This window comes from Peromyscus eremicus, chromosome 8a (genome assembly GCF_949786415.1).
Source record: "Peromyscus eremicus chromosome 8a, PerEre_H2_v1, whole genome shotgun sequence".
Lineage (NCBI taxonomy): Eukaryota > Metazoa > Chordata > Mammalia > Rodentia > Cricetidae > Peromyscus > Peromyscus eremicus.
Genome location: NC_081423.1, coordinates 83,722,241 through 83,748,285, shown reverse-complemented (window position 1 = coordinate 83,748,285; position 26,045 = coordinate 83,722,241). Strand labels below are relative to the sequence as shown.

General features: G+C 47.1%; 2 protein-coding genes across 7 annotated transcripts; one reads left to right on the top strand and one right to left on the bottom strand.

Moving 5' to 3' along the window:
* Positions 1-528: 528 nt before the first annotated feature.
* LOC131917768 (large ribosomal subunit protein eL27) lies at positions 529-20,120 on the bottom strand. 6 transcript variants are annotated; one of them, XM_059271844.1, is made up of 8 exons: positions 19,477-20,113; positions 15,300-15,458; positions 13,540-13,738; positions 12,873-12,989; positions 3,321-3,403; positions 2,218-2,387; positions 718-828; positions 529-613 (listed from the first exon to the last, which is right to left on the bottom strand). In XM_059271844.1, exons 1-8 carry the CDS (start codon positions 19,993-19,995, stop codon positions 565-567), a joined length of 1,407 nt encoding a protein of 468 aa, XP_059127827.1. In that variant the 5' UTR covers positions 19,996-20,113; the 3' UTR covers positions 529-564. The 6 variants fall into 6 exon arrangements, 5 of the variants coding, with proteins under 5 accessions (XP_059127827.1, XP_059127829.1, XP_059127830.1 ...); XR_009380732.1 differs by lacking the exon at positions 2,218-2,387 and having other exon boundaries at positions 19,477-20,119; XM_059271846.1 differs by lacking the exons at positions 12,873-12,989; positions 13,540-13,738; positions 15,300-15,458; positions 19,477-20,113 and adding an exon at positions 3,670-3,904.
* Positions 20,041-25,714, top strand: Ptges3l (prostaglandin E synthase 3 like). Its single transcript, XM_059270729.1, has 6 exons — positions 20,041-20,077; positions 20,663-20,963; positions 21,050-21,116; positions 21,226-21,324; positions 24,818-24,907; positions 25,283-25,714. The coding sequence occupies exons 1-6, from the start codon at positions 20,041-20,043 to the stop codon at positions 25,313-25,315; spliced, it is 627 nt and encodes a 208-aa protein (XP_059126712.1). The 3' UTR covers positions 25,316-25,714.
* The last annotated feature ends 331 nt before the right edge of the window (positions 25,715-26,045 follow it).

Genomic DNA, 26,045 nt, shown 5'->3' with positions numbered 1-26,045 from the left:
AACATTGGCTGGCCTCGACCAGAGACTCACCTACCTCTAGTGCTATATATGCCTGCATTTCTTTGTTTGGGAGGTTTTGTTTTTTTGAGACAGGGTTTCTGTGTGTAGGCCTGGCTGTCCTCTGCCTCCCACATGCCCATCATGGGGGCACTTCTTTAAAACAGGATCTCACTGTTGATCTGGCTTCCCCACAACTATGTAGACCAGGATGGTGTTAAACTTAAGAGAACACCCTGTTGGGATTAAAGGCACTAGCTACTATGTCTGCATTTTAAATGGTTATCAGAATGAGGTTCCTAACAGGAGGCGGGCTGAGCTTCACCCTTCCCTGCTTTGACAGAACACAGTTCTACACCTCATTAAAGGCTCAGGGTCACTTTCTTCAAGGAGGTTTTCAATCCATCAGCTGGTCACCTAGTTCAAGACTCACAAAGCACACCGGCTTCATTTCACAGCCCCCTTTGCAATGTCTCTTATCCCGTGGTCTCCTTTTTCAATACACATGCAACAGGCAGACACAAGTTTTTGGTTTTTTTTTTTTTAATGATGGGAACAAAAATATACCTAAAAGCGAAGCTTCTGGAAAAACCATTTGTTCTTCCCTGTCTTGTATCTAGAAAGGAAAAAAACAGAAAGATACATGAAATGGAACAGAAAAACAAATTGTTTCATGGAAGTAGTAAAAGTGTATTCAACAAAAAGATAGGACCGACTTACCTTTCCTCAAACTTGACCTTGGCCTCCCGCCTGGCCTTGCGTTTCAGGGCTGGGTCTCTAAAGACATCCTTGTTGACAACTGTTTTGTCCAAGGGGATGTCCACAGAGTACCTGGAGCAACAGAGCAGAGGCAGGATTAGCTAGGGACTTCATTTGGCTTAGTCCTCGAGGGCCCCAGGGGCGGTACGATCCAATCCCTCAGTGAAATAGTGAGGAACACCCACTAAAGCTGGACACCTTCATGCAATTTCTTGGAACTTATCATTTTAACATCCATTTCCACAGTCCTAAACACTAGGACATCTCACTTCAATTTCCAGAACTCCTTTTTAAGAGTAAGACTTATCACACAAGACTGCTCCCCAACGATTCTTGGAGACAGTTACAGTTCAGGACCCTCGATTCCTGTCGTTCCTTTACTAACCCGGTACTGAGACAGCGTGTGCTGGAAGACTGTGGCACTCAAGGCCCGGCAGTTAAAGTAATGAAAACTGGCTTCTCACCCAACACTCTCACTGTATAGCTCTGGCTGCCCCACAGCTCCCCTCGCTTCAGCTAGGATCATAATTACACTACCACCTCGGCTGTAAAGAAACTGTTTCTGGGGGCGTGCCTGTAGAGATGGTTCAGTGGTCAAGAGCACTGATTGCGCTTCCAGAGAACCTAGGCTCAATTCTCAGCACCCACTCGATACACAGACAAATCATCTATGATGACTTATGCCTAAGTCACCTCTCCAGTGCGGTCTAAACCAAACACTTGTGCAGTCCTCTCCTTCTACCTCTATATAAACTCAGGGGTTAAACTCCAGTCACCAACAGCAGGCACGAAGCTGTCTCACAGCCCAAAGGAAATCATCCTGTAGAACAGTGAGAGAAGGCAGACCAGACCTGTCTTGTCTGCCCTCGATGGAAGACAAATGCAGCCATCTTTACTAAATAAAAAGATTTCAATCCTACTTAGTCAAGATGGAGAACAGAAAATGAGAGGAGGAGCTGAGATAGGATGCTCTCACACAGAATACAGGGTCCCAGATTTGAGGATACCCCCTTGCTAAAAAACAAAAAACCATCCCAGCACTTGGGAGACACAGACAGATGGATCTGAGTTCAAAGCCAGCCTGGCTTACAGAGTGAGTTCCAGGACAGCCAAGGCCACACAAACAAACCCTGTCTTGAAAAGCCCCCACCCCCACGATGGGAAGGCTCCAGGAGACAAAAAGAGAGGCATTCTCCAAGATGGAGGGGAGTCAAATCAAGTTACTCCCCTCCCCCAATGGTACTGAGGCAGAACCCAGGGTCGTGCATCTGGTAGACAGTGCATGGATGTACAAGTTTAGCATTCCCAGGACTGAGGGAAGAGGATCATCCACAGGCAGGAGAGGGCAAAGAGGACGTGAATGAAAGATGGCCTTTTCTTGTACCTCAGTCCCCACAAGGCCGTCTCTTCCTCAGGAGAGGAAATGAAAATCCACACTTTTCCATTTTTTGGAAAGCTCACCTTGTGGGCATGAGGTGATTGTAGTTATAAACTTTCACAAAGGACTTGATCTTTGACCTCTTGGCGATTTTCTTCTTGCCCATGGCAGCTGTCACTTTTCGGGGATAGCGGTCAATTCCAGCCACCAGGGCATGGCTGTAAGGGCGGTCTGAGGTGCCATCATCAATGTTCTAAGTGAGGAAAAAAGACACACACACACACACACACACACACACACACACAAAATGACGTTACCGCTTGGACCCTATCAGTAAAACTGTATGTTCATTAAACACACACCTCCACACTACTGTAGAGGGTAACCACAACCACTTAATGCTAAGCTCACACAAAGAGCCAACAGGACAGTAACTGTGTGTTAGCCAGTGTTTATTCACATCACAAGACTTTGCAAAAGCATTTGAGACACAGGTTTAAAAGCTGCATCAAAATATTCATGCTGGGCTTGGTGGCACACGCTTTTAATGCCAGCAGTTCAAGTCCGGCCTGGGACAGAGCTACACTGGAAAACCCTGTCTCGGAAAAACAAAACAAAAAAAGTAGACACTCAGAGTAATGCTAGGTGGCATCTATCTCGTCTTTCAACTTGTCCACGAGGCTAAGGTTAGAGTTGAGACTCCAAAGCTGGCAGCTTGGCCCCAGAGACCAGTCTCCAGACAACTGGCAGGAGCAGCAGCCAGTGTCCTCAACAGCAAAAGTCTAAAATACCCAGGGGATGTTCTAAGTAAAAGCAGTGTCTCCCATCCCACAGATCTCAGCTGCAGCAGGGATTACTTTGACGTTACCTAAGTTAACCTCTCTATATGTTCGTAATTAAAGTAGGTTACTGCAGGAATTACACACCACACCTGTATTAGGTTCAACAGACGACGGCTACTATTAAATAATACTTAAAGCCTACTCGGTGGAGATCACACAGTACGCGCCAGGATCCCAATTCAACTCCCACTTGCTTCAGACCTATCATGCATTTACCGCCCGCGGCTTGGCCGCCGGGTCCCGTGGCTACTGCTAGGAACGGAGATCTCAAGTTCCGATCCCGCCCGTCCTACAGTGCCGCCCAACTCCCCGCATGCAAGCCAAGCGCCCTGGCGGTCTGGTACCTTCACGATGACGGCTTTGCGTCCGGAGTAGCGTCCGGCCAGGACCAGCACCACTTTCCCGGGTTTCATGAACTTGCCCATTTCTGCAGAGAACAAAGACAAGGAGCCGCTCAGAAACTTGTAAAGCGCAAGGCCCCGGGGCCGACTTTCCTAGATGCGAGCCCGGGTCCGAAGGCCCGCGACTTCAGACCGCTCGCTGCCGACAAGGCCACGCCGCCCGCAGGTTCTGCTCGAGCGACGCGACTCGCCACGAAGCCGCCAGAGGCTCCGAGTCGGACCGCGCGCGGCCACCCGACCCCGGGGTCGTGATGGCGGCGGATTGCAAGACCCTCTCCAGGCCTCCACTCACCGACAGCAAGGAGCCGGTACCCAGCAGAAAGGAAAGAAGGGCACTTCCGCTAACCTTTCACCCTGCGGAGCGGTGGCCTCACTTCCGGCCCCGCCTTCCAGGCTCCGCTACGCCTCTCTCGGTTGGTGGTCAAAGCAGCGGGCGGAAGGAGCTGGTTGAGGTCGCGTCGGGCAGCGCGTTTGTTTGAATCGAGCTTTATTAGCAGCACTGGCAGCAGACAGGAACAGAGTCCGGCGTACGGAGGGAGGGGCAAAGGGGACGCGTGAGTCTGCGCGCTCGGCCCCGTCGCGTCCTTCGTTGTAGTCCCCTGCTCTGCCACTAGGAGGGGGACGCAGTCTGAAATGTACTGTTTTGCCATGGAAGCAGGCGCCAGGTTTCTGCGGGGGCGCAAACCTGTAATCCCAACATTGGGGGGCGGAGACAGGATTTCCAGTTCCCGTGTAACCCAGGTTACATACAGAGACCCTGTCTCCATTAAATAAATAAAAAAGTATGTCACAGGGAACAAAGTGGCCTGTGCACTGTTGGGTGAAAAATAGGGAAGATCAAATGTTCTTATCTCTAGGGTTCAGCCCAATGATGTCAACTATTATCGACTAGACTAAGCATGTGGCACTCCTCGCTTTTTAAAAAATTATATATATAAAGATTTTTTATTTATTTTTTATTTTTTATTTTTTGGTTTTTCGAGACAGGGTTTCTCTGTGTAGCTTTGCGCCTTTCCTGGGACTCACTCTGTAGACCAGGCTGGCCTGGAACTCATAGAGATCCGCCTGCCTCTGCTTCCCGAGCGCTGGGATTAAAGGCGTGCGCCACCACCGCCCGGCTTTTTTTAAAAAAAAATATTATACACAGAGAAACCCTGTCTCGAAAAATAAAAAAATAAAAAAAAAAATTTTATTGGGGGCCGGATTTTGAGACAAGTTTTCTCTGTGTAACAGCTCTGGTTGTCCTGGAACTTTTCTTTGTGACCAGGCTGGCCTCTCTCTGCATCCCAAATGTTGGGATTAAAGGTGTATGCCAGCACCGCCCGGCATATTTTTACTTTTTATTTATGAGTATTTTACCTGCATGTATGTAGGTGCCTAGTGTCCAAGGAGGTCAGAGGAAGGTGTTGGAGTCCCTGGAACTGGTTAACAGATGACTGTATGTCACTATGTGAGTGCTGGGAATCGAACCTGGGTCCTTTCCAGGTCCTCTGCAAGAGCAGAAAGTGCTCTAAAACACTGGGCCATCTTTCCAGCCCCTTATTTATGATTATTACTTCAAAATTTTCAATTTATTTTAAAGGATTTATTTATTTATTTATTTATTTGGTTTTGTTTTTTTTTTAAAGATTTATTTATTTATTATGTATACAGTGTTCTGCCTACATGTATGCTTCCAGGTCAGAAGAGGGCACCAGATCTCATTACAGATGGCTGTGAGCCACCATGTGGGTGCTGGGAATTGAACTCAGGTCCTCTGGAAGAGCAGTCAGTGCTCTTAACCTCTGAGCCATCTCTCCAGCCCTTTTTTTTGGTTTTTTGAGACAGGGTTTCTCTGTGTAGCTTTGCGCCTTTCCTGGAACTCACTTGGTAGCCCAGGCTGGCCTCGAACTTGCAGAGATCCGCCTGGCTCTGCCTCCCGAGTGCTGGGATTAAAGGCGTGCGCCACCACCGCCCGGCTAAAGGATTTATTTTTAATTATGTGTATGTATCAACATGTGTGTGTATGTGTGAGTATGGTGCCCACAGAAGCCACAAGCATTGGATCTCCTGGAGATTACAGGCTGTTATGAACCATTTGATGTGGGTGCTAGGAGCAGAACTCACATCTTCTGTGAGAGCATTAAGTGCTCTTCACCTCTAAGTCATCTTACCAGCACTTCTGAGACAGGGCTTACTCTGTAGCTAAGACTGGAACTCACATCATAGCTTAGGCTGGAATCCAACTTTCTCAGACTCCTGAGTCCTGGAATTACATTTGTGAACCACCACACCCAGCTTATATTTACATTTCTATATTCAATTAAATTGTGTATATATGTGTACACACACATACACACACACCTGTGACTATAGGCATGGGCCACAATGCCTGGCTGCAATTAAAATATTTTCTGAAGCAGGAGGAAACATTTCCTAAGGTTATGAACAGACCAGGCTCCCCCACCTGCCAATTTTAAAAAACATTTTTAAACGTTTTATTTTTTATTTTACGTGTGTAGTGTTTTGTCTAAATGTATACCTGTGCACCTCATTCATGTCTGCATGCAAGCCAGAAGAGGACATCAGATTCCCTGGAACTTCAGTTAACTATGGTTGTTTGCCACCAACCACATGGTTGCTAGGAATTGAACCCAAGTATCTCTGGAAGAGCAGCCAATGCTCTTAATCACTGAGATGTCTCTCCAGCCTCCATCCACCAGTTCTGAGTGGAATCTTCATTAGGGAACAGTTGACCACTTGGCTTGATGTCTGCACATCAGCTTCCCTACACATCTTGCCTTCAGTGATGCTCTGTGTGACCCTGCAGAGTAATACTGAGATCTCCTGAAGGCTGCCTCCTGACCGACAAATGTCACTCAGGCTTACTGCATTGGAGAACACAGAGTACGAAGCCCTGCAGAGACCCTGTATACCTGCCTGGCAAGAATGAATGGCAAAGGAGATATCTTGGAAAACTATTATGTGGCTCAACAGAAAGACCTGTTTCCAGAGTAGAGTGGTGGCCCATGACTATAATCCCAACTCACAGGAGGCAGTAAACAGAGGATCACAAGTTCAAGGTCATCCTCAGTTACATAATGAGTTCAAGACCAGCATGGGCTATAGGAGACTCTGCCTTGGTGGCACAGGCCTGTTAGAGGCAGAGGCAGGAGTATCTCTGAGTTCAAAGTCAGCCTGGTCCACATATCAAGGTCTAGGACAACATAGAGAAACCTTGTCTCAAAACACCAAAACAAACACAAGAACAAAAACCCAAGAGGCTGGAGTGCTACAGTTAAGAGCACTCACTCTCTTCCAGAAGACCTGAGAGCACACCTTTAATTATGGTACTCAGGCAGAGGCAGGTAGATCTCGGAATTCAAGGCCAGTTTGGTTTACACAGTGAGATCTTGTTTTAAAATAAAACCACTTGTTTGGAGGGTATGGTAGCACATACTTGTTTTTTGTTTTTGTTTCTTAAGGGAGGGGTTTTTTTGTTGTTGTTTTTTTGAAAGGACTTACTTATGAGTGCTCTATCTGCATGTACACCTTTATGCCAGAAGAGGGCATCAGATCCCACTAGAGATGGTTGTGAGCCACCACTGACCATCTGTGCAGGCCAGGTAGCACACACTTGTAATCTCAGCACTAGGGGGTGGAGGCAGGAGGATCAGTTCATGTTCATGCTCAGCTACATAGCATGTTTGAGGCCAGCCTTGGCTACATGGGAGCCTTTCTCCCTGCCTCCCAACAAATAAACAAACAAACCAAAGTATAGAATACTTTAGAAATCTTTTTTTTTTTTTTTTTTTTTTTTTTTTTTTTATGTTTCTTTGCTTTTGAGTTAGAGTCTCTCTGTGTAGCCCTGGCTGACCTAGAACTCACTCTGTAGACCAGGCTGGCCTTGAACTCCCTAGTGCTGGAATTAAAGGCATGTGCTGCCGGGTCCGGCCACTTTAGAAATCTTTAAGTATGCTATGCAGTACAGATTACCTTCCTTTCATTATGTATGTGTGTATTATACACCCATGCTTTGTTGTTGTTGTTTCAGACAGGGTCTCTCTATGTGGTCCTGGCTGTCCTGGAACTTGCTATGTAGAGCAGGCTGGTTGTTTGTCTTTTACTGTTGTTTTGAGACAGGCTTCATTACATAGTCTTGGCTGGCCTAGAGGTCACTATGTAGACAAGATAGCCTAAAACTTGTGGCAATTCTCCTGCCTCTGCCTCCTCAGTGCTGGGACTCCATGCCTGGCCCTCCCCCTTTTTCTGGGGTTGTTTTTGAAACTTTACTGGCTCCAGAGAGTAGCACCTAGCCCTAATCCATTCTTTGTTTAACCACACCTTTTGTTTCTGACACCTTTTGTTTCTCTTATCCTCCTATGTGAATCTTGTCTGAGAGTCTCCCAAGGATCAAAGGCCTATGCAAAAACTTGGTTCAGAGGCCCACTCCGTTAATCCCAGCACTCAGGAGGCAGAGCCAGGCGGATCTCTGTGAGATCTCTGTGAGTTCAAGGCCAGCCTGGTCTACAGAGTGAGATCCAGGACAGGCTCCAAAGCTACACAGAGAAACCCTGTCTCGAAAAACAAACAAACAAACAAACAAACAAAAACAAACTTGGTTCAGGAAACCCGGAAAACCTGGTCCCTGAGAAATCTAGGAATCTGCACCTGCCATTGTATCTTTGGGAGCTCCCTTCAGGTTTCTTTGATAATACGGAAATTAACTGGTTAACTGTAAATAGAGAGAAAATAAAAATGCCCTGGGCGAAAGGAAAGTGCTTCAGTCCTTTGAGGCTGGACCCCCTGCAGCCATGTAAGGCTAGGTTAATTCTTAAGATGCCTCTGAGTCTTCTTTCCACAGATCTGCATGAACCCACACACCTGGACCACGACAATCCATGACATCCTCCCGTACAGAGTGCTGGGTTTACAGGCTGTGCCACATGCCCAGGTCCACAGCTCTTTCCTTTTCATTTCATTCTTGAATATCCTCGGACTTGACTGTCACTCCTCTCCTCCCTTACTGGGCTGTATCCCAAGCCAGGGACAGATTTATATTGTTATAGGCAGCTCCTTCCCTAGCAGAGATGACTGCTGGGATGCTGGGGGTCTTTTGTGGGTACTCATCTTTAGGCTTCATGAAGAACTTGGCAGAGCAATGCCTGTCTGCCTCACTGCCTTCAGCCCCGTACTTTGGCGGCTGGAATTTCTGGCAAGTATTTAGAAAATACTTAGTGCTCTCCAAAGTAAAGGTAAAATAAAGGATGGAAACGGGAGAGAGAAATGACTTAAACACAGAATGGCACAATGAAATAACATGATGGGGCATAAAGATGAGAAGCTTTGGCTTTAGGCGAGTTCAAATCTCAAGTCTTTGAGCACCCTTCAGTTCAGGTTCCACAGCTGTAAAGGGAAGAGGTAATAATGCCATGCCTTGAAGGAGGGAGAGGGAAATTAGGACAGCACAACAGAAAAATACTTTCTATTCCACTACTACAAAGTCTTCATGCAAATAAGGATTACAAAACAAGACAGAACCCGAAAGGTGGGTGGGTGCTTGCCACACAAGCCTGCTGATGAGTTCAGCTCCTGGAACCCAAGTAATGACGGAAGAACTCCACAGAAGAGCCACGGAACTCCACAGAAGAGCCACGGAACTCCTGTGCCCACACACAAACACCATACACGTAAGTTAAAAGACAGTATGGGAGCCGGGCGGTGGTGGTGCACGCCTTTAATCCCAGCACTCGGGAGGCAGAGCCAGGCGGATCTCTGTGAGTTCGAGGCCAGCCTGGGCTACCAATTGAGTCCCAGAGAAACCCTGTCTCGAAAAACCAAAAAGACAGTATGGGGCAAATCTATATACTAATACCAGTTCCCACTCACCCTAAACACTGGCGGCGGCCTGAGGAGTGGACTTAACAGTACCAGTTTCCAGAAGCTGCATCCGTGGCCACATCCACTGCAGTGTTGCTGCTGTAGCCTAGGCAAGATGAACCACTACTGCCACCAAATCCTGCCTTGATCCGGGGCAGAGGGAGTAGGCAGTTCCTAAAGAAATACTGACCTAGGTTACATGGGCTCATAGGACTAGAGAGACTCAGAAAGCAGAGGAGAGTTATGGGCTTTGCAGAGAAGCTATACAAAATACTGTAATTTTATTATCAATCACAGATATATCATTATTTATGATATTTTACAATTATCTTTTTTTTTTTCCTGGGGTGGTGCTGAGGATAAAAACACAGTCTCAGACATGCCAGGCAAGCACTCTATCACTGAGCTGCATCCCACACCCCGGAACACTACTGTGTTTCATAGGGAAACTGCACATATTTCCATTAAATGTCAATGATGCATCTTAAGTGACAAGTCACTGAAATAAGTTAAAGTGTACTTCACAGGAACAAAATGCAAGTGGCAGTTTAGTTCACCCATCCTTGGTGAGTCCTGGAGCATGTGCTCACTGCATGCTGAAAGACAAGGGAATTATTCTCACAGATGTGCAGGTGTGTGGTCTGTATGAAGATCGTTAGTAATTCCTGGCCCTGCTGCTGACCACACTGCAAGATCAAACCTTCCCCATCAGCCATTCTTCAGACAAGTGGTGCCAGTGGGTCACAACCCAAGGGGCTGTACCACTCATCACGGTGTGTACTGTGTGTTCTTGAGTGCAAGGATTTTTTTTAATGCTTTCACTTCCAAAGACTGTCAGCCCTGAGAGGTTCACAGAGGAAAGTGACTTTCTAGAGATGGAACCTAACATCAGTTGTCATTCTTTGAGACCAGGACAGCACTGTCTGTGTGGGCGGATTACCTCAGCAGGGAGATTGCTGTTCTCATCTTAGACTCACATTAAAACTCCCTTAAAGAAAGGGGAATCAGAATTCCTACCTGGAATTACAGTTCTGGCCCTCGGGCTCTCACAGCTGCTTCTGATAAAGAAGAATGCTCCCAACTTAACTAGCAGGAGCCTGAAGTTCAGTGTCTTCCAGAACTCCCTACAGTGACTTGCTGCCATGAAGAGAATGGTGGGCACAACCTGAATTTTCTAAAAATCAGACATGCCACAGTGAGTTGGGCATTAGCTATGTGTGGTAACTGATTTTGTTAACACAGGTTCCTACCCAGTGGAACTGGTACACTGTGGTGGGCCAGGGATGGCTCTTTCTGTTTGTTTTTAACGTCCTCAGCCCTGCTTGTGTGCACACTTTTCATGCACCACGCCACTGAGCGACACCTCTAGTCCTGACACTGGTTTTTAGATTATATTATTAAATTTACTTGTGTTTGGGCACCTGAGGGATGCACAGGTGCCACAGTTCGTGTGTGGAGGTAAGAGGACAATTTGTGAGAGATCTGTTCTCTCCCTGTACCAGGTGGGGCCCCAGGATCACTCAGATTGCCAGGTGTGATAGCAAGCATCTTTACCTGGTGAAGCATCTCTCAAGGCCCTGACACTATTTTTGATGAGAGTCTCTGGCACATCTTCTTAATCTGCTAAGAGAAAAACAGACTTTGCCTCCATTAGGGTGACCACCTGAAAAGCGTTTGAGAAAATGTCTCTAGCCCTTCCTCTAACTCCCTGCCTGTACTCTAGAACTCTAGGACATCTATCTCTTCAGAGCAAGGTGTGTGTGGGGGGCGGGGTGCTAAGGTCAGGCATTCTCATCAAAAGGCATCTTTGATGTTCTTGAGCTGGCGCACGGCCAAGTCTACAGGAAGACTGAACTTGAGGCTGCTGAGGCGGCTGAGCAAGTTGAGGGCACTCTCGAAACCTGTGTGGGCCATGTAGCTCCAGGGCTGGTAATGGGACTCGATGAGGGACCCGGACTTGCAGATGAGGTTTACCCAGGACACCAGGCGCTGCTCATTCAGTGCCATGCACACCAACGCCTTCAGCTCTGAGTCAGCACTGCGCTTGAAAGGGTCATGCTCCGTCAGCACCAGGTGGATGGCTGTCAGAAGGCTTTGTTTGGGAGTCACAGCGGTGCCACCCATTACAGGAAGGGCGAAGGACTGCGAGAGCTTCCGGGCTGGGGAATCCACATACGCGCGGCCATTCTTGGCATGATAGTACTTTACAAAGAGCTCCCAGGGGTGCATGGTCTCAGGGGCTGAGGAGAAGGCTGGCAACAAACAAGCAATGGGGGCCATGACAAGGCTCATCCCAGAGGAGGAGGCATACAGTCCATGGGCCAGCAGGTCCCTCACGGCCACTGTTAGCTCCTTCCGCACAGCCATGGTCAGCTCATCCTTGCCTCCCAGAGAGAGTTCCTGGAGGTTGGCCGAGGTGATGACATGGTCATGTGGCTGATGTCTCAAGGCTAGCTGCTTCACTCTGTCTACTGACACTTCCAGCCTTTTCAGTAGGGGGGAGTAGTCTCTATCTGCCTGGCCCCGCTGCCACAAGGTTTGAGGGATCTGGCCTGTGGCACAGCCCAGCTGGCTAACAGCAAAGATCTGGAGCACAGCCAGCGCTCGGCGCATCAGGTGTAGCCCCGTTTCCCGGACTCTCTTCACATCTTCTGCCTTTGCTGCTTAGAAAGAGTGATTCATTAGATAGAGGTCAAAATGACATAAAACATTCAACGGGTCACAAGCTGGGAGCACGTTGTGCAGGTACCACATGAAGGCAAGGATGCAGCTGGCTGATGACTCTAACTGTATTTGAGGTCCTGTGCAGACGCCCATTTCTAGTATACAATTCAGGCTGCGGGTTTTTCACACAGGATCTTGCTATCATGGCAATCATCCCCTCTCAGCCTTCCTATTGCTGGGATTTCAGGGAGGCACCATGTCCAGGCTGGCCTCAAACTCCATCTTCCTGCCTCAGTTTCTCAAGTGGTAAGATTACAGGTACATGCCGCCACGCTCAGCTTCTTTTTTTTTTTTTTTGAGACAGGGTTTCTCTGTGTCATTTTGGTGCCTGTCCTGGATCTCACTCTGTAGACCAGGCTGGCCTTGAACTCACAGAGATCCGCCTGGCTCTGCCTCCCAGTGCTGGGATTAAAGGCATGCGCCACCAACGCCTGGCAGGCTCAGCTTCTTTTTGTTTTGTTTTTTGGTACTCAGGATTAAACCCAGGGCTCTAGGACTCCTCCACACTATACTAGCCATGTCTCCCAGATCTGGTGGTTTTTTAAAATTGTACATCATCATCACAATCCATATTAGAATGGTATCATGCCCCAAAGACACCTTGCACTATTATCATTTCCTCTCCCCCATTTCTTCCTAAGACCCAAGCAGTAATTCATTAATCGTGTGTGGTGTGTGTGTGTGGTTCAATAAGGTCACAGGACAACCAGAAGGAGTCAGTTCTCTCCTTTTACCATGCAGGGCTGGGGATCCAACACAGGTTGATACCCGCTGAGCCAATCTCACTGTCCTTTCTTTTAGCCAGAGAGAATCTCGATACGTAGTCCAGACTGGCCTTGAACTTTCAATCCTCCTGCTTCCACCTCCCACTTTCTGCTTTTGTGGCCTGGGCACTCTAGGAGCTGTACTTACTTTTGCTGGCTCCTGGGGGCAGTGTGCTGCTGCCTGCTCTGGTGGAGCCGTTTCCTGTCTTCCCGCTGGCCTTGCACTCACAGTGTCCACTTGTCTGCAAGGGGCTTCCCACTTCATCTATCATCAGAAGGCACAAAACCAAGACATTATTTATCCCCTTCACAGCAGTTTTAAAAGGAAAAGGAATAGTTAATAGTGTCTACTGTATGACCAGAGTTTTATAAATTATTGTGTTCCGCTGGGTGAAAGGTGCCTGGTACAGCATAGTTGGCTCAGTAAATATTTGCTTAGCAAATGAAGAATGAATCATCCCCAGTGAAGAATGTAAGACTAAGAGGGAGGAATCTGCTCAAGGAGATGAGGCCAGCAGTGGCCTGAAAGATAAGCGCTAGATAATGTTCTTTCCCAATCTACTGTGGCATACATAAGAGGTCTCATTATGTAGGGTAGCCTGGAACTCACTCTATGTGACAGGCTGGCCTATAACTCAGAGGTCTGCCAGCCCCTGCCTCTCTGCATTTGAGGGCTAAAGGCATGGAACACCACACCCATTTCAAATCTCTTAAATTCTCTTAAATACAGTGAGAACTGGCCCCTTTAGATGAGTTCTCAGACCACAAAGAACACCACACTGAATACGTTTCCTCTTCCCAGATGCTCCTCTGACCTTGGATGAAGCTGATGAACATCTCCAGATCTCGGATCTGGGTTTTCAGTTGCTCAACCAACTGTTCCTTCACCCGAGCTGGGTTGACAATCTGAGCCACTGCTGCATCCACACGCTGACGAAGCTCCTCGGTCGACAGGGAACTGATGTCCTCATTCAGATTCATGTCCAGTTTCTTTATTAACTCATCGATGATCACCTATCAAGAACACAGCAGTGAGTATACGCTTTGCAGTTCTCAAGGAGGGCTGGGGAGGGTCTTAGAGAGGCTTCTATGCTCGAACACAATAAAAACTGCAGCTGCTGATTAAGATGAGGACAGGGGCCCAAGAGATGGCTCAGAGATAAAAGCATTTGTTATACCAGCCTAGTGACCGGAGGTAGATCCTCAGAACCCACACAGAGGTGGAGGGAGAGATGTGTGCTGTGGCACGTGTGCACCCACACTTCTATAGTAATTTAAAAAGAAGGATGAGGCGGGGCGTTGGTGGCCTATATAGCAAGTTAGAGGCCAGCCTCGGCTATATGAGAACTGTCTCAAAAAACAAACAAGCTGGGCAGTGGTGGCACACACCTTTAATCCCAGCACTCAGGAGGCAGAGGCAGGCAGATCTCTGTGAGTTCGAGGCCAACTTGGTCTACAGAGTGAGTTCAGTGACAGCCAGTCTACAAAGAGAAACCCAGTCTTGAAAAACCAACCAACCAAACAAACAACAAACCAAAACAAAACAAAATGAAAGTGTTATAAAATAATCCTTTTGCTACACTATGAAAATGTGTCTTTGCCAAGGTATCTTCTGACTGGTTTAATAAAAGAGCTGACTGGCCAGTAGCTAGGTAGGAGCCATAGGCAGGACAGTGAGACAGAGGATGCTGGGAGGAAGAAGGGTGGAGTCTCAAGAATCAGGGGGAGTTTTGAGCCAGACTCGGAAGAAGCAACATGGTAAGTTCATAGATGAGGTAAACAAGCCTGGGGGCAGCACACAGATTAATAGAAATGGGTTAATTTAAGTTGTAAGAGCTGGCTGGAGACAGGCCTAAGCTATCGGTAAAACATTCATAATTAATAAGTCTCTGAGTGGTTATTTGGGAAGTGGCTGCTAGGACACAGAGAAACTCCGCCTACACAAAAGGACACACAGTTCCTTTCAATCAGAAATGGCACCTCTCATGAACTGTGAACTTACCAGGCCAGTCAACTTTCACCCATTAGAACAGGATGAATGATGCAAAGTGGCTAAAGATCCAGTAGCCTCATATTTGGGCTGGAGAGATGGGTCAGCAGTTAAGAGTACTGGCACTCTTCCAGAGGAGCAGGGTGGGGTTCCCAGCACCCACATCGCAGCTCACAACCTCTGCAACTCCACTTCAGAGGGTCTGCCACCTTCTTCTGGCTTCCACAGGCACTTCATGTACATGGTATAAAGTTGTATATGCAGGCAAAACACTCATATACATAAAATAAAAATAAATAAAGTCCCAAAAGCCTCCTATTTACTTTCTCTAAAGGCTTCCAAGTGAATATATTGCTAATCCCTTTTATTGATAAAAACAAATGATAAAGGAACTTTGGAAAGAAGGGAACAAGAAAGAGAGACTGGCTCCAGGTCCAGGAAATAGTCAACTTTCCCTTTGCTTTGGACCCAGGGTTCTTGGTAAGGCCATGGGAGAAGTGCTCTGTGGGAGCCTATGTTGGAATACCGCCAGCAGGGATATATTAACCATCAGAAATGCTGGAGTCGCCTCTGAGGTCTGCTCACCCGCTGTCTTTCCAAGACCACGGACTGCGGCAGGGAGTCATAACTGCCCTCCTGATAGGCGAAGGTTTCCAGGTCATCAAGCTGGGTCTTGAGCTGCAGAATTAGTTCTTTCTGCTTCTCCCTCTGGGTTTCCAGACGCTCTCGTTTTTCCTGCTCACTCTAGGAAGAGAAAAACACTTGGGTCTATTTCACAGAAAAGAGAAGCCAAAGGCACTTCAAGAGCTCAGGCCAATAATGACCAGGAAAATATGTAATACTTCCAACTGATTCAATGAGACAACTGACAAGGGCAGGTTCAGCAGGAAGAATATACTTCACCAGGGCGATGTGCAGCCCCGGCTACCCTGGAACTCACTCTGTAGACCAGGCTCAGAGATCCACCTGCCTCTGCTTCTTGAGTGCTGGGATTAAAGGCGTTTGCCACTATAGCCCTACACGTGTGTTTTCTTTAAGAAGTGATCATTCCTTCATTGGAAACAGGATATTAACACAATGAAGCCTTTTGTTAATAGACTTGTTGTTTTTCAAAGGTCTAGTCAGGAGAGAGAAAACTTAGGTAAGATGGCCTCCTGGAGTTAAAGGTGTCCTAACTCCTCACTACTCTATGCAAACCGATTTTGCAACAGTCTGGGGGAATGAACCTGGTATGGTAGCTTGGATCAGAAGTTCAAGTCCAGCATGAGCTAGATAGCTAGTTTGAAGCTAGGCTGTGCTACATGAGACCCCATCTCACAAAGCAAGGCCCGAGGGTCTGAGTACAGAGAAAGGCTTTATATATATAAATCAACCAGTTTTCTGAAGTTTCAAAGCTACTTGGAAAGGTTATAGCTATTTCTGTAAAAGGGGAGACAATGGAATATAAGTACCTAAGGCACAGAAATATATAGAAGCCAAGCCTTCCCTTCCGCAGGGGTGGGAAGCTAACAGTGTGGTGTGTGTGCATATGTGTGAGGTCGCTTTCTCTAAGGACAACCCCCTTTTCATGGCAGTTACCATGTAGCTTCTGCCTTTAAGTTATTAAGAGTCCTTTACAGTGATCAAGTCTTGACAACATATTCTTAGATACTGGGTCTTCGTCATTTCTGAGTACAAATCCTGAACAAAACAAAAAAGCAAGCCAGACATGACTGTGTACACCTGCACTCCTCAGTGAGTTTCAGGCCAGTCTGGACTACAGATACAGACTCTATATTAACAACCACCACTGAAAAAAAACAACCAAACAAACAAATGAAAACCAACCAAACAAACCTTACTTACCAAGCCCTCAAGAAGCAAGGTATGAGAGAGAAGAGATGAAAACAAAGAATTAACTTTCGTTCAACTTCTTCAAAAGCAATCCCCTTTCTTTAGCTTTGTGGAACATGAAAGCAAGCCTCAGGATACTCTTCCAATCCTTCCTGAGTCTTACTGCTTTTTTCTCAGAGCATGTCCTTTTTCTCGGCTTAGTAACGAGGTCTCCACTGAAAGCTTTCTCTCATTTTCTCCAGGCAGAACAAGTAATTTCTTCCTTTGTATTGTGTACACTTACTCATTACAGGATTTGTTTAGGACCTGTTCCTACTAATCTATGACCTCCTAAAGGGCAAAGGCCTTGACTTCCAACCCCAATACACCTAGAACTGTGCCCAGTATGAGGTGAATTCTCAGGAAGTATTTCTTTTCTTCCTTAAAAAACACTTCTAAAATGTTATGTTTATGGACCACGTGAGTGCCTAGTGTCCACGGAGGCCAGAAGAGGGAGTCTAATCCTTCCTTTGGAACAGGATTGAACAACTTTATAGAAAGTTGTGATCTGCCATGTTGATGGTGGGAACTGAACCTGGGTGCTCTGGAGAGCAGCCAGTGCTCTTAACCACTGAGCCATCTCTCCAGCCCTCAGTACATATTTCTTACATGTTTTTGGACTAAATTAGGTACAAAATAACAAATTCCAAATAATGACCTCTGGCTGGAGGACGTTATCTAATCAGCCAAAAGAGAAAGAAATGAAGAAATAGTCCAGCTTTGTCATCCCTTTGTGAAGCCAAGGAAGAAAGAAACCAGCTATAAATGCTGGCTTGTTTCCATGACTACATCTGCCAAAGTCTGTCACTTGCTGTCATAGTTACAGCATATTTGCTGGAGTTGAGCAAACAAATTTAACAGAGAGAACAGTAAGTTCTGGGGCAAGGCAGGAAACAGTAGATTTAACTTCCAGTACAAACTGAGATAAAGTTTAAAGTAATTTGTTTTTTTAAATTTGTTTTGTTTTGTTTTTTTCTTGTTTTATTTATTGAGACAGGGTTTCTCTGTGTAGCTTTGCGCCTTTCCTGGAACTCACTTTGGAGACCAGGCTGGCCTCAAACTCACAGAGATATGCTTGCCTCTGCCTCCCGAGTGCTGGGATTAAAGGCGTGTGCCACCACCGCCCGGCAGTTTAAAGTAATTTGGAAAGGCTTGGGATATAACTAAGTTGGTAGAGCGCATGCCTAGTGCATATTAGAAGCTGGGTTCAGAACCAAGCACTGGATAACTAGGTATGGTCCCCATGCCTGTAATCTCAGTATTCAGAAGGTGGAGACAGGAGGATCAGAAATTCAAGGTTAGGGACACTGAGCCTGATTGCCTGTGTTTGATTTCTAGAACTCACATTCTAAGGAGAGAACTGCCCCCAGAAAGTTGTCCTCAGACTTGCACACACAGGCTGTGATACCAACAGTGCTCCTACACACACACACACACACTCACTACTCACTATTTTTTTAAAATACTTCAAGATTATTCTATAGTAAGTTCAAAGGCAGCCTTATCTAGAGAACTTGCCTTTAAAAAAAAAAAAAAAATTCCGGGCCAGTGGTGGCGCATGCTTTAATCCCAGCACTTGAGAGGTAGAGTCAGACATATCTCTGGGTTCGAGGCCAGCCTGGTCTATAGAGCGAATTCCAGAACATCAAGGGCTACACAAAGAAACCCTATTTCGAAAAACAACAAAATCGATAATAATAATTTCAAGAGCTGTGAACATAGCTCAATTGATGACAGAGCATTTGCCTACAACATGCAAGTCCCTGGGTTCTACCTCCAAGACCCCTTTGCCCCCCGCAATAGAAAAAGTCCATCACTCAACTCAAAGCTGTTCTCCACTCAGGTACTACCTGTTCATACATCAACGTATCCACTGAGCACAATTTTTTATGGCCTCACACTGGAAATTTTTCTGAAAGTGACAGCGAACAATAAAAAGTACCTACCACGTCTGCATATGGCCTTTCATGTCATTCGCCACTGAACTGGGCCTGGCTACCAGTAATTCTATTTATTCTAACTTTTTAAGTCTGGCCACTTACAGTTGACGGCTCCTTGTGCAAGGAGAGAGATATGGGTATGAGGAGGGAGGAACTGGGAACTGGAAACAGTTCAGATGAACAAAAGTCAGTATCTACTACCGATCAGTTTTCCTGGCTAGAGACATTTTGAGCGAGAAGAAAGCCTTATGTGGACTGTAATCTGCAGAATATGAAGGAGAAAGGCAGCTTGTCTCAATACTTCCAGCTTCCAGAGATGCCAAGTTCGTAAGGAACCTTCCCTTGCTGTGGTTTACAGAATTTCACTGCTTCTTCAGTGTCCTGAGGAACGCACTTGTCAGCCAGAAGGCCCCGTTCAGAGAACCCCGTTAATTAAGCAGGATGGCAGAGCAGTTTGAAGACACTGCTAGGAATTCCTTATAATCAGGAGATGTGTTTCTTTCCACTACCAAGAGAAGGTGTCTATTTACCAAATCTCTCACTGAGATAAGACAGTATAAAGATTACAGCACATGTATATGCCAAAAAAGCACGGGGCGGGGGGACCTTTCACTTTCCACTTCTGTTCCCCATGCTCATCAATCAGCAAGTGCTCAGGGCTGGAGGTGTATCTCACGGTAGAGCGTGTGACTCACATACACACTCGGGATAAGTACCTTCAGGCGTGGGCAAGGTAGACGGAGGCAGCACTGCTTCCATTACCTTTTCAATGTTCACTTTTCTGCATCTTCCTGTCTCCAGTGTCCGTATCTGGCATTCACGTACCTACCATACATCCAACTTGCTCGCTCCTCACCCTCTCTGCCTCGGCCCGCGTCTGCCATCACCCCACACACCCTCCCTGCCTGCCCCATCCTCATCCCCAGCCGGACCCAGCCCCAGACACTCACCTGGTCCTCGCCCCGCACCCGTGGCCGGTCCTCCGGAAGCCCATCGCCTTCGCCGCCGCCGCCGCAGGGGTCTCCCAGCCCCTCGTAACCCAGGACGTGAGGACAGCCGCGGAAGGCGAAGTCTTCCAGCTCGCGCAGGAGACGCTGCTGCTCCGCCGGGGCCCCGCGCACCACCTGGCGCAGGCGGAACTGCACCTGCGCGAAGTGCGAGGACAGCGCGAGCAGGGCCGAGTCCAGCTGCCGCCGCTCGGCTTGCAGTCGCCGCAGCGTGCGGACGGTCGCGTCCGGAGGAGAGCCCGGAGCCGCTCCAGGCTCCTCGGCTGCCGCCGCCTCCTCCGAGAACGCCGCCGCCCCAGGCCCGGCCTCGGCCACCGCCCCCACTGGGGCCCAGCGCACTGCCTCGCATGGTGGCAACGACTCCTCCTCCTCCTCCTCCTCCTCCTCTTCTTCGTCCTTCGCCTTTGGCCCCAAGGCCGTCACCACAGTTGACTGCTCCGTAGCCACCTCCACGGCCGCCATCTTCCCGGAAGCGCCGCCGCACGTCAGTCGCGCCCCCTTGCTGCCATGACAACGGGCGCTGGACGGGAAGCCTGGAGGAGCGGTGGGCGGGGCCTGCACGCTTCCAGTCTCCCGAGGGCCCGCCCGCTGGAGCCGACTTTAGTGCATTGTGAATTAGACTCTACCCGAGTACTTAGGGTTGGGGGAACAAATGAACGAGGCCGAGGATAAGTAATTTCCTGCCTAGAGATTCTAGGGTAGCCCTTTCCCTGGCCATAGAGGGTGAATGTATTCCTGATCCGTATATTTCTGGAGACCCCGAGAGGTAAAGGGATGCAGTAAACTCTCCCAGAGTCCCCCTGGAGTTCAGATCACTTTTGCTGTCTTGCCACCTTTCCCTTCCTCTCAGCCCTCACCCCTACCAAATAAGGAGAGGCAGCTGCTAGGCGCGCCCCTGGGATCTAAAGATAGAGGCCCTTGCCTGGGATTCCAAAAGCCACCGGGCAGCTGGAGCCACCATGGAACGGTGAGTTTCAGGCCGCCAGCGCACAGATCCTACCCCCTTGCCCCTCTCCCTGCAGATTCCCTGCCCCACATCTTGTAGAAGCTGTTGATTCTGCCCAGATCCATCGGAGCCCGGGACTCCAGGCCAATGTGACTGTGGGTGAGAGGAGTGGTGTGAACTGAGTGTACCTCCTAACTCCTTACTTCCCCTGTCTTTCCGGGTTCGTTCTCACCACTTCCACCTGCTCCAACCACTCCCCTCCATCCGTTTCAGTGGCACTACATCCGACTATATTGTCTCCTCCCTCCGCCTCTCCTTATTGCCTTCAGTCTTGCCCACTCCTACCAAGCCCCACCTCCACCCTCTTCAGGCAGCACGCCCGGACCCTGTGGTACGACAGACCCAAATATGTTTACATGGAGTTTTGTGTTGAGGACAGCACCGACGTGAGTGTACTCATTGAAGATGACCGCATTGTGTTCAGGTAGTGGCCTTCCCCTTGGAAGGGCCTGGTGTCTCAAGAACTGTCCCCTCACTCTTCCCGTGTCTCAGCTTTACTGTCCTCTTCAGCTGCAGGAACGGTGACGGAGTGGAGCTGTACAACGAGATTGAGTTCTATGCCAAGGTGAACTCCAAGGTGAGGGCAGGGTAAGGATAGTCAGATCTGGACAGAAAGGCTGGCCAAGCCAGGAAACTGGAGGTTTATCCTAAAACTCAGTCTCTAAGACAGGCTGTCTTTGTGTCAGGACTCCCAGGAGAAGCGCTCTGGTCGCTCTATTACTTGCTTTGTGAGGAAGTGGAAGGAGAAGGTGGCGTGGCCACGGCTCACCAAGGAGGAGACCAAGGTGAGTGTGTGGGGAGGAGTCTGCCCCTTCTGTGCACTCTGTGTGCTCTCTCTGAGTACCCAGGCACCAGGGTTACATCTGGATTTGGGTTTGCCTTCCTTCAAGTCAGTATTCAGTGAGTTACCTGGGTCCTGTATATTTGATCTCCCAAATATTCTGAGATTTATATATTTCCTCCTAGTCTAGACTGCATCCATCAGGGTTCATTGGGGAAAGTGGGTTTTTTTTTTTTTCTTTCTTTTTTTTTTTTTTGGTCTCTTTGTGTTTGTTTTTGAGACAGGCTCTTTTTGTTGTTGTTGTTTTTGTTTTGTTTTGTTTTTCGAGACAGGGTTTCTCTGTGTAGCTTTGTGCCTTTCCTGGAACTCACTTTGTAGACCAGGCTGGCCTCGAACTCACAAAGATCCGCCTGGCTCTGCCTCTTGAGTGCTGGAATTAAAGGCGTGCGCCACCACCACCTGGCGAGACAGGCTCTTTCTGTGTAGCTCAGGCTGGCCTTGAACTTGCCATCCTTCTGTCTCAGCATTCTGAATGTTGACTTTACAGGTATGGGCATCTATGCCTGACTTCGTTGGGAGTTTGTTGCATATTTTCTGTCCCATCTCTTATCCCCCCTTTCTATTGTTCCCAGTGTGGTCTGTTGAACATAAGTTGACTTTGTCACTCTCACACTTGAGACTCTGAAAAGAACTTCTCTTCTAAAAGCTGAAAGTTGGCCACCTGCTGGCTGAATCTGGCTTTTACATTTATTTCAGTAGGTTCTTCTCGGTTAAAAAAATTATTTTGAGCCTGGCAGTGGCAGCACTTGGGAAGCAAAGGCAGGTGGTTCTCTGTGAGTTCAAGGCTAGCCTGGTCTACAGAGATAGTTCCAGGACAGTCAGGGCTACATAGAGAAACCCTGTCTCAAAAAGCAAGGACAAAAATATTTGAGGGTCTGGATAGGGGGCTTAGTGGTTAAGAGCATTGGTTGCCCTTGCAGAGAACTTGAGTTCAATGTGTAGCTCCAACACAGTGGCTCACAACCACCTGTTACTCCATTTCCAGGGGAGCCAACACCTCCTTCTGACTTCCATGGGCATGTGGTACACATACACACATGCAGACAAAATATTCATATACATAAAATAAAACAAATAAATCTTAAAAAATATTTTGGTTGGCTACTGACGTTCACAATTTTTTATTTTTTTGCTGACATTAAAAAATGTAGATTATGGGGGCCAGTGAGATGGTTCAGCAGATAAAGGTGCTTGCTACCAAGCCTGATGACTTGATGATCTGAATTTGAGGCCCAGTTCCCACATGGCAGAAGGAGAGAACCAACCCCCACAAGTGTGACATTCATCCATGTGTAGTGACATGCCCCCTTCCCATAAATAAATACATAAATGTAATTTTTTTAAAGAATTTGTTTATTTTATGTGTATGGGTGTTTTGCCTACATGTACTCCTGAAACTAGTTGTGAATCACCATTGGGTGCTAGGAATTGAACCCTGGTCTTCTGAAAGAGCAGACAATGCTCTTAACCATTGAACCATCTCTCCAGTTCCCATAAATGTGATTTTAACACTTTGTTTGTTTGTTTGTTTTTTGAGACAGGATTTCTCTGTGTAGTTTTGGTGTCTGTCCTGGATCTCGCTCTGTAGCCCAGGCTGGCCTCTGAACTTACAGAGATCCGCCTGCCTCTGTCTCCCGAGTGCTGGGATTAAAAGCATGCACCACCACTGCCCGGCGTGATTTTAATATTTTTTATTATAAATTATGGGACTGGAGAGATGGTTCAATTTTTAAGTTACTCCTGCACAGGACCCAGGTTCAATTTCCAGCTCATGGTAGCTCAAAATAGAATTGTTTGTACCTCCAGTTCCAGAAGTTTCAATGCCCTCTTCTGGCCTCCATGGGTACCAGGCAGGAACTCGGCACACAGACATAGGGGCAGACAAAATATAGCCAGGTGTGGTGGCACAAACCTTTAATCCCTACATGAGGAAGAGGCTGAGGCAGGTGGATCTCTGTGAGTTCAAGGTCATCCTGGTTTACAAAGCAGTTCTAGGCCTAGAACACAAACCAACATATACAAAAACAAACAAAAAACCCCCAAAACAACAAAAAAAATCCTGTTGTAGAAAATTAAAGATGTGTTACATTTGTTTATACTGTGGAATATTTGTTTAATGATGCAAAGATGTGTTACATTCTTTTATATTTGTTTAACTCTGTGAAGCTGTGTTACTTTGCCTGCCTAAAACTGATGGTCTAATAAAGAGCTGAACAGCCAATAGCAAGGCAGGAAAAAGAATAGGTGGGGCTGGCACACAGAATAAATAGAAGGAGAAGAACGTGAAGAGGAGGATGCCAAGGGCCAGCCATACAGCCAGACGTGGAATAAGAAGGAAAGAAAAGATATACAGAAATAGAGAAAGGTAAAAGCCCAGAGGCAAAAGGTAGACAGGATAATTCAAGTTAAGAAAAGCTGGCTAAAAACAAGCCATGCTAAGGTCAGGCATTCAAAAGTAAGAATAAGTCTCTGTGTATTTATTTGGGAGCTGGGTGGTGGGCCCCCAAAGAGCAAAGAGAAAAAAAAAAAACTACACCTCCCCAAGAAAAAAAATCTTTAAAATGAATATGTATGAATATTCAATTTTCTTTTGAGACAGGGTCCCACGTAGCTTAGACTGAACTTTATCTTGCTATATAGCTAAGGATGACCTTGAACCCCTGGTTCGCTGGGCTTCACCTGAAAAATGCTGGCATGATCGGTTGTAGCATTACACCTGGCTTTAAATGTGGGCACTTTGGCATATGGTTCTCACCATTTATAGTTGGATTTTTCTTTGGGCCGTCAGCTCACAAATAACGACACAGAGACTTATTATTAATTATGAAAGCTTGGCCTTAGCTTGGGCTTGTCCCACTACCTCTTATAACTTAAATTAACCCATTTATTTCAATCTATGTCCTGACTCGTTAACTCATCTCTCTGTACTGCCCATGCTGCTTCCTCTGCAGCTGGCTGGCGACTCCACTTTCTTCTTCCGAGAGTCCTCTCTCTGCCTGGAAGTCCCACCCATACCTCCTGCCTAGCTATTGGCCATTCAGCTTTTTAGTACACCAGTCAGAGCAAGACATTTTCACACCGTGTACAGATATCCCACAACAAAGGGGTGCCTCTGACTCTGGGGAATGCAGCTTGTCTGTCTTGCTTGGTTGAATCCTAGGATGCTTTGGGTTCCCTGTCCATCAGTCCTTGAAGGATAGACCTCTGTGCTTTTTCAGACTTTGCTGTTTTTTGGCATTATGTTTGGCACTGAGCAGATTCAGGTGAACATTTGTGGATGCAGCTTGGAGGGTGGGTTGGCCCATAGGGGTGCATGTGGGAACACTAGCCTGCTGACCTGCCCCTGTGAGGCCTCCGACTGTGCACATGCCCCCGCTCTTCCCGTGTTCCCTTGCTTCTCTCCTTCCCGCCTGTAACATCTGTGCTTCCTTTGGCAGCCCGTGTGGCTCTCTGTGGACTTTGACAACTGGAGAGACTGGGAAGGAGATGATGAGGTGGAACTGGCTCAGGTGGAGCATTATGCAGAGGTATGAGACACAGCACCCTGCTGCCCATCCCAGTCTTTCACATTCGGCCAGACACGGGTATTGAACTCCCCAAGCAGGCCGCTCACTGGTGCTGATATGCTGTATATTTTATTCATTGTTTATTTAGCAGAAATGAGAGAAATTAGTATTAGTGAAATTTAAAAGAGAAGAATTAAAGATTTATCATTTTATTTGTTTATTTTTGAGACAGGGTCTTAACTATGTAGCTCTGAGTGGTTTGGAATTTGCTATATAGACCAGGCTGGCTTGAAATTCTCAGATATCCACTTGCCTCTGCCTCCCTAGTACTGGGATTAAAGGTGTGTTCCACTATGCTCAATGTTATTTTTATTTTTGTGTTTGCATGTGTGTTAGATCCCTTGGAGCTGGAGTTACAGGAGGTTGTGAATTGTCTGACATGGGTGTTGGGAACAAAATTTGAATCCTCTGGACAGAAGCAGGTACTCTTAGCTGCTGAGCCATCTTTAAAAAAAAACAAAAACAAAAACAAAAACTTAACACATTTTACTTATTTATTTGTGAAGGCCAGATGCACACATCACAGAACCCATACGGAGATCAGAATACAACTTGTCGGAGTCTGTATTCTATATTTCTAACATGTAGGTCCCAGGGATTGAACTCATGAATGAAGCTTGGCAGCAGGTGCCTATTCAAACTGAGCCATCTTGCCAGCCCATATCAGTAGACTTTCACACCCTTAAGTTACTGTTTGCAGAGTAGTGCCTGCGGTCTGTAAAAACGTTTTTGGTCGTGAGCCCAGCCTTTAAGAGCTGAGCCATCTCTCCAGCCCCAATTCTGTTTGGAGACAGGGTTTCTGTATGTAACAGTCCTGGCTGTCCTGAAACTCGCTCTGTAGACCAGGCTGGCCTTGAACTCACAGAGATTCTGCCTGTCTCTGCCTCCCTAGTGCTGGGATTAAAGGTGTTAGATACCATCACCCAGCAGGGTCTCCTAATGTAGCTGAAGCTGATCATGAACTTTTGATCCTCCTGCCTCAGCCTGTGAGTGCTAGGATTATAGGCCTGTGATTCCACACCCACTTTAAACTAGATTTATTTAATTTATTTAATTAATTTATTTATTTATGTTGTTTTGTTTTTTGTTTTTTTCGAGA

Bases quoted from the DNA above. Each gene is read 5' to 3' on its own strand.
- LOC131917768 (XM_059271842.1), bottom strand. From the start codon at position 19,995: ATGGCGGCCGTGGAGGTGGCTACGGAGCAGTCAACTGTGGTGACGGCC. The intron at 15,459-19,476 runs GTGAGTGTCTGG...TTCTCTTCCTAG, and splicing joins GGGTGCGGGGCGAGGACCAG to AGTGAGCAGGAAAAACGAGA. The intron at 11,900-12,872 runs GTAAGTACAGCT...ACTCTTTCTAAG, and splicing joins GCCCCCAGGAGCCAGCAAAA to CAGCAAAGGCAGAAGATGTG.
- Ptges3l (XM_059270729.1), top strand. From the start codon at position 20,041: ATGACAACGGGCGCTGGACGGGAAGCCTGGAGGAGCG. The intron at 21,117-21,225 runs GTGAGGGCAGGG...TCTTTGTGTCAG, and splicing joins ATGCCAAGGTGAACTCCAAG to GACTCCCAGGAGAAGCGCTC. The intron at 21,325-24,817 runs GTGAGTGTGTGG...TTCCTTTGGCAG, and splicing joins TCACCAAGGAGGAGACCAAG to CCCGTGTGGCTCTCTGTGGA.